At 37.3% G+C, this 8,141-nt stretch overlaps 1 protein-coding gene across 2 annotated transcripts; it reads right to left on the bottom strand.

Annotated features, from left to right (window-relative positions):
- Positions 1 to 1,361: 1,361 nt before the first annotated feature.
- On the bottom strand, positions 1,362 to 8,038 carry LOC145914111 (uncharacterized). Of its 2 annotated transcripts, none has more exons than XM_083001890.1 (11): positions 7,929 to 8,038; positions 4,974 to 5,146; positions 4,522 to 4,662; positions 4,015 to 4,087; positions 3,555 to 3,702; positions 3,197 to 3,295; positions 2,798 to 2,923; positions 2,228 to 2,449; positions 1,985 to 2,041; positions 1,737 to 1,906; positions 1,362 to 1,498 (listed from the first exon to the last, which is right to left on the bottom strand). In XM_083001890.1, exons 1-11 carry the CDS (start codon positions 7,931 to 7,933, stop codon positions 1,432 to 1,434), a joined length of 1,281 nt encoding a protein of 426 aa, XP_082858016.1. In that variant the 5' UTR covers positions 7,934 to 8,038; the 3' UTR covers positions 1,362 to 1,431. The 2 variants fall into 2 exon arrangements, with proteins under 2 accessions (XP_082858016.1, XP_082858015.1); XM_083001889.1 differs by lacking the exon at positions 7,929 to 8,038 and adding an exon at positions 5,792 to 5,971.
- Between the last annotated feature and the right edge of the window lie 103 nt (positions 8,039 to 8,141).

Below are 8,141 nucleotides of genomic sequence, written 5' to 3'. Positions count from 1 at the left end.
TTTTGAAGTTTACAGTGGTTCTTAACCTTTTTAATTTGCCGAACCACTTGGATCATCTGCAAGCATTCGTCGAACACCGATTACATGAAGAATAAGACAAGCAAAAATAGCAAGCGAAACGGAATGGGATATCGATTTAACACAATTTTAATAAATTTGGGTTACTGTGTTCAAACAAAGTCATTTTCGCATGCAGGATGTCATTTTTTTCGATGCAATGTTGTTTAAATATGCGTCGGGAAGAAATGACTGAAGTCCGAGATTTCGATTTGCATAATACATCCATAGTTAGGACGCCCGGGATCAGCACCGTACTTTGTCAGATATGGTCGATGTATAAAGCATATTTAGCGGTGCCATTGAAATATCTGTTGATTGCACTACAAATACGTTTTGAAACGCCCTTTTCTGAAGGCTACTGATGTCATGATTATTTACGTCGGCCGTGATTACGAACCATTTTTAAGTTCACACATGTGCCCAGCAATTATACTATCTACGTCATGCGAGTAAAAATAGTTGTCATGTTTATTGTGGCTTCACAGATGTGAAACTATTCAATGATTGTAATCCAACCTCCCCGTGTCTACTTAACTTAAAAAACTAAATATTTTTGTTTCTGTCATTAATTTAAAAGAAAAACGTGACTGAAACATACGCAGATATTTTGTGAATCATTCGTCGAACCCCTGAAACGTCGTCATCGAACCCAGGTTTAGACCCTCTGCATTAAACGAAGAAGATTCACGCAGACAAGTCGGGTACGACGAAAAAAGAAGCAAGTCGCCTTTTCAGATATCTCTCTCCTGCATTGGATTTAGTGGAAACTTTATCATTCAGGCTTGTGCTGTCCTACAACCAAACTATCGTGAACTTTTATCGTATATTAAGTCGTGATGTGCAAACTAATGAACATGTGTTTGTGTTGGTTTTTTAATGTCCAGTAAAGAAAATAGTTTTTATCATTGCAAGTTTTAAAAAGACGAACTGATCTGCTGCACCAACTGCGGCACCTCTGACTCAGAATGCCGCCCAAAGTCTTGTGTATTCTGCATCTAAATTACAAAAGTCGAACACGCCGAACGCAAAACCATGTGTCCAGATGCTAGTTGCTGTCCGCGAGTGTCGTACATAACTTTTCTGCGTAAAAGAGAGAGAAAAAATATTAAAAAATGCAAATTGTACTCGACTTGTCTACGTAAGACTTCTTTTCCTGTAAATGCACAAAAGTATGTTTTCATGGCCAAATGTTTTTGAAAAAATGCTGTGTTTTTAACGATATCTCTGACACAAAACGCTTTGTTGGAGAATACTCAGCAAACTCAATTATTAATTTAAAAACAATATGTTTTATTGCACGTATAAAATCGGCATTGGAATTGGCGAAACCATCTCATCAGTGATATAAAAAGAGGATACAATGTTTCGTATTCAGAATGATGTCTTGCGTTCTTGCTCGCCAATAACTGATATGCGCGCTTTCGGGCTGCTCATCATTCTGCAAAAACAACAGTTTTTGATCGATTAGGTAAATGTTTCCACCCTTGATAATTTTACACAAAGACGTTGGTTTTACAAACCCAATAAAGACGCTTATCAAAACGACCTGAAATTTCGAAAGCGCGTGTTTTCCTTTGCAAAAGTGGTAGGTTGGGAATTTTAAGGCAATTGGTTTACATAAGCACCTGACAATACCACATTACGTTTCTTGGAGTCTGAAACGTTTTTATACTCACCGATTTAAGGTGGATATTCTTTGAGGTGTGGGAGAAGGGGGGGGCGAACAATTCCCGGTGTTTGTTGAACTTACACTCGACTTGTTGGATTTTCGAAAAGAGGCACGCAGCACTTTGCGACGAAAACTGTTGAGCCGAATTCGACTACTCGCATTTGTCTGTTTGTCTCCCTGGAAAGAAAGAAACGAAACTATTGTATTTTATTGATATTATTTTGTAAGAGAGTCACAAACATTTAATTTACACACCTGCTTGTCAAACTTGTTGTCTGTGGACGATGTACTCTCGTTTCGAAGAGATGGCTTCTTTAAATGCATGTGATTTAATGTTAAGTCACAAAAACGTCATTAGTATTTTTGGTTTGCTCACAGTATTAAAGTAGGCCCTAAAATCATTAAGTTATACCAATCTCTTGATTACTTCTGTCTAAACTTCACCATTTAATAACCATCCGCTTGCTGTTACAACGATTAACTGTTGGAAAAAATCACCTTCTTTAGTTCGTCTTCCTTTGAGGTTTTGGAAGAAGACAAAAACACTTCGTCATCCAGATTCATTTCGATGATGTTGCTCTCACGTGGTTCGATTTTTGGCGCACTGGACAAATCATCTGCTGTATCTTCTGCCGTGTTACTGCTTATTCCACGTTTACTGTTATTCGGAAGGTGGTGACCGGAGATACGAAGGCTCGCTGCCTGGCCGGGGTTGCGGCCCTTTAAACAGAAAAACACATTTTGCATTAGGCAAAAACTGTGCAACTATCAGTTTGTTTGTAACAAACAAGTCAATGCTATGTGTATTGCGGTCCAGCGTTTTTTTTTTGTCAGAATTACTGTGTTAGTAAATCCGTGAATATACTGTTCCATTATGTTTTAACAAGACTCTATGGTTATTATACGACCAATTATGTTTACGCTTTGCTTTTTAAAGATATATATATATTGTTTCAAAGGAAAATTACGCTGCTTTTAGTTTTTGCTGAATAATACCACCAAAATGTTTCTATAGCACCTAAAATACCGAAAATCATTGGATTTGCAATCAGACATATATGATCTTACCGAAATAACGCTGGACCAATACTCGCAGAATCTGTTTCCTCTATACAAAAGGCAAATGACGATGAGAATTCCATGCAAACCAACGACAATTCCGTCCACAATTTCCAAAGTAGAGTTTTGAGCAATCTACAACCAATGTATGTTTGTGATAATTTCAAAACTAAGCAAAGCAACAACACTTTTACAACAGCACTTAAATCTGTCATCCTTGAATGGCGTCAATTATACACATTGTTTATTAGGATTGTATTCAATAATCAATATTTTTTTCAACAGGCCTTATTATAAAACAGGACAATCGAATTAGTGACAAAAAACAGCATTGAAATCCATAGAAATAAAATATACAAGGCACAAAAATGTTTATTGTAGATGAGGTTTGACGATTATTGTACTCACCGCCGGACTTCGGTTGATCCATAACACCAGGTGGGGTACGTGCGACATTATAATTACAAAAGAAAGAAATATAAGCCGGAACAAGTAGCCGCGGTTTTTCTGAATAAAAACAAACAATATGAGTTATCAGTCAGTTGCTCACTAATTACTTTTGACTTAATTTTTACACTTGACGAAAACATAATTTTGACTAATACCGCTAGACGTTATGAAATCAGTAAAATATTACCATAAACCACAAAGGACATTTTTGGAATAATTACTAATCTATAAAGGTCAAGGAGTTTGTCATGCAGCGACGTTGAGAACTATTTGCTATTGAATGTAAATATAGGCTTTCAGAAAAACTTTAACTAACTTTTATAGTTGACACGACGGCGTTTGGGTTTCGGGCACATGTCAGTCTGGAGGTGCACCATATACCACAACAAACCACGGTCACAAATACGAGACCAGTTACCGCCGCGAAAAGATTTCCAACCGCTTTGTTTAAGTCCAAAAAACAGCTAAGGAAATGAAAATGAATAAATCTGCTGTTATCGGCATATTGCCGTATTAGTATTGTGAAAATGTTGGTATGATTAAATTGTATGACTGTTAGACTTATTGGGATAAGGCGGCTTTGGACTAGCCTTGGCTGTAATCTCATTCCACTATATATTTTACATGCTTAATGAACGTTTTAAACAGGATTTTATTTATATTTTAAACGTTGTTTATTTGACCTTTTCCCTGTGAAAGTTTAGTTCTATCAGACAATTTTAATCCCAAACATTAATAATGATGTATTATGGTAATGGAATAATGGGCTTTCTTACTGTTGGTCTTTGCTAATAGATTTTTCCATCCGATCCATGACAATAATAATAATCGCTGGTATGGAGGCTGGTCCTGTGAAAATACGGAACAATTGTAAAAGGTTTAAAAAACGTTTTGCCTGTGTTGCTGTCAAGTATATAGGGTGCTCAAGTATATTTACGGCTTCGATGGCCAATCTGGGTCAAATTTTACAAAATATTTCTATTCAAAATACCAAATAAAGACAAACGTTTTGCACCAAGTGAATATCCAAATTCGTATTTTAAATTAGCTTTGTTGTAAACTTCCCAGGAATGTATGAAATAGATTCAGTATGAGGAATATCATACAAGCTCAAACCCCAAACCCCCCGGATCACCCCACTACACATGTAAGCCTGACTGTGCTAAAAAAAGTTAGTTAACAACATCACAAAATGGTAAAAAAACATGCATTTCTTACACAGGAAATGCGAATACAACTAAATCTATGGGGTGAAGTATGTTAGAAGATTGTTTCTTGCTCACCATATGTTGCCACACTGACTTTGATGAAGAAATTGGAAATGTGCTTTGGAGCTGATTGTTGGATCGTGAGACACAAAAATATCCAATGGGCCAGGATCCACGAGTGTACGTAAAACCAGCCAAGCATGAGTAAAATAATACCTAATACAAATTACAGTTAAACGTTTTTTTTTACCAATTGTTGAAACAAAACCAATAAGCATTAACACAAAAACAATGCGTACTCTCGCATGCCAACGCCACATCCAAGCAACTCCATTTACTTGGCGGTCCCAACTATCACAACGACAAATAAAATACGAATAACCGATATACATTTTGCAAATTAATGCCAAAAGGCACAATCAGTAGAACGTTTTCAGCAAATCAGTAGAATGTATAAGCAATAGAGCCAACAATGTTGCCCTGTATGCAGCTCACTATAAAAAAAATTTAATTTTTGGAAATACAACCTGCAATACACTCCGGTCGGTTTTTCGTTTCTTGAATGTGTGTATCTTCCAGATGGTGTGTGATTTCGGCCAGATAGTCGGAAACGAGGGTAAGAATGAAACCGATATAGAAGATAAGTAGCGACACGCACAAGTTGATTGTGATCATGTGTTGCCGCTTAACTCGTAAGTATCTGTGATAGATTGAAAACATGTGTTTGGTCTTTGCAAAAAACAGTGACAACGACTGATTAGTGAACTGTGTGGTTTAACAATTGGTCATTACCATGCTACATGCACAGTTCAAAAGCTATTATTGGTTTTACGTTTTGCACATTGTGACTCCACGCCGCAAAATACTGTGATTTTGAGTATTTTTTGAGAATTCCTTTACCAGCCAGTTTCATTGCTGAGCAGACTTTAATTTTACTGTTGGAGCTGTATACCAGTGTCATTTCCGCTGTGTTTGTGACGTTACATAATATATTTTCATATGTGGCGTAATCCTCCCACGGCTTGTTGAACGTTTTGTGCAAATCTATTCACAGAAAGCGTGGTTTGTATTTCAACTGCCGATGTTGACTTCTGGCGTGGGCGTACAATCAAATGAATCACAAACTAAATTGACCGTGCAATATGTAACGACCGGATCAGCTTTCCAACACATTTTGGTCCTGGCTATTGTCTTTGTATCGTTAAAGGCGATTTTAAATCATTTGCGGTTTTGCAGTTCATGAGATACAATTACTCATCTGTACACCAAAGCGATGCAAAATATATAAGGTTTTCTAAGCAACTATAAAGGTATTTTTAAACAAAAACAAGTAGGAACCACGAACCGGTTTGCTGTGTAGACGACAATCGTGAAGACAATAGCTATAACAGATATTCCACATCCGACAAAAAGCACATACTCAGCACCATTGGGCAAATGGGGAGTTGGTTCCGTTTCATTAAACAGCATAGCAGTTGCTACAGTTTCGTTTTCTCTACTCATTTTACTTGCTGCGGTTATTCTAAATCTTTACCCAAAAAAGGATAATCGTCACGTGTACAAAGAATTGTTTTTAATCATAGAAAACCACTAACTCCTAATATCCTACGGTTTCATATGTACAGTTTTGCGTGATATGGTTTAAACGAAGGCCTATGTCTTCTTATACGTTGCGGCACAAAACTTGTGCTGACGTCACAGTTTCCGTCACATAAATTTGCATGCAGAAACACTTCCTGAGACGTGTGAAAGTTGGGGGACACCACCCTAGCAATCGAGTAAATGTATGCTCATGTGTTCACGGATTACGCAAGAGAAAAACAATTTGAATCGTTTGAATATATTACCAAAGGTTATTTTACAAAACGTAAAGGTGATTTCTGTTTTCGCAAAAGGGACTGTAGTTGAATTATTGATATGTCTGGCAGCTTCCATAACGTAATAGTATCTTTTTTATAGAAGCAAAAGAGCTATAATACCGATTTATCAGTAAAATAATCATCAATGTACCTATTTTATGTTTTTAGGTTTAAGTGCAATTGCTCCGTTTGTTTCTCATTCTTTAAACCTCGAAGAAATACCTCACAACAAGCGTAAATAAATCATACATTACGTAATTTGCACAACTGATTCCGTTCTATGCTCAAGACGTTGTTCATCTTTTACTGGGAAAAACGTCGCAACGACGCATTGTACTTCAATTACGTGCAGGTTCAATTACATGTAGTATTATATACCAAAGGGTCGTTTGGCAAAAACTAAAGTCGTTCGTTTGGTAAATACACATGTAAGGTGCTGTCTGCACCTATACCGATTTAAATACTAATTCAAATTTCATGGGAATAAATTTTCTGCCAAGTGTTTACTTCAGTTAAAGATGTCTACGAATCCTGCTCCGCATTTGCACTATATACGTCTGTTTGCATTTGCGCACGTGATAAATATTGGTTCAAACGATGTATAAACTAACTGCTGCAGTTAAATCTATATCATTCACTACTCGTGCTGATCGTAAGCATCACCGCACTAAAACTATAAGGTCTTATACAGGGCACAATACAATTGGAAGTGATTCAAGCTATTTTTGATCGTTATGACTTGGCAGTGATATTCTCAAACTCTAGCTGACCCAAGCACGCCATGTTGTGCACAATGCAATGGGTAACTGCCAAAGAACCGCGAAAACCAGTTGTACCATCATTTGTTTATGCCGCTGCACTGAGGTTTTATACAAATTACCTTTTTCACGGCTAATTTGCTTGGGGTGATTAACCTTTCAACAAAATCAATCAAACACTTTCACGCTGGCGGCATATGCAATTTACAAAAGTTTCTGCACCATGTTACTCTATTGGGCTTGCACCACAGGTCTGCCACTCACTTTATATACGTAACACACGAAAGGTGGTGAATCACAGATAATTCGTCACCAATTTCGCAAAGTTACACTCTCCTATCCGACGTGCCAGCAATGACTAACCCTGTCTGTGCAAGACTACTGGTTGGCCACCTGTGCCTTTGTAGGAAGTCCTGCAGAGTCGTTTTTGATTTGATGTGACACGCATTTAAACCATTCTATATACATAAGGCATTCACGAGAGCTTGCTGTCAGTGCAACTACCAAGCAAATATTTCGGGGTTGCTGAAACTGCCACTACTTCCGCAGTAGCTAACAAAAACTTTTTCAGATTTTAATATAGCGAGCGCTTTAGGAAAATTTAAAGCGTCCATGTTTAAACATTTTCAAACTTGTCTTCTTAGTAAATGCAAGAGGTTTGTTTTGTTAAAGAAAATAAACTACTTTGAAAATTCTACCACTCAATAAGAAAGATCATCAAAAAGATCGTTGATTTACTTGTCTTAAATTTAAATGTCCACATTTTTTAGTCGAACAGACTGGTCTTAAATGAAGCGATAAATAAAAGGAACCTTGTGACGTCATAAGGAAACTATCAACTGCCGACAAGCAATCGTTTACTCACGTCATTCTGTTCGCATTATGACGCGCCTGACAGTTTGTGATGTCGCGTCAACTCAGCCCTGGAATATCCGTTCAGATTTGCGTAAAAACAGCAGAAAAAATATACTTATTACGTCACAGTCGGTGCTATCCGGCAGCACCGTTGACGTGGTCCTGCGGTGCTAAACAAATAATCGAACAAAACACAGGTAAACAAGGGCTTTCTGATTACCAA

The sequence above is a fragment of the Ascidia mentula genome, chromosome 9 (genome assembly GCF_947561715.1).
Source record: "Ascidia mentula chromosome 9, kaAscMent1.1, whole genome shotgun sequence".
NCBI classification, from domain to species: domain Eukaryota; kingdom Metazoa; phylum Chordata; class Ascidiacea; order Phlebobranchia; family Ascidiidae; genus Ascidia; species Ascidia mentula.
Note: the sequence above shows the minus strand (reverse complement) of the source record. Positions and strands in the feature narration are given on the sequence as shown.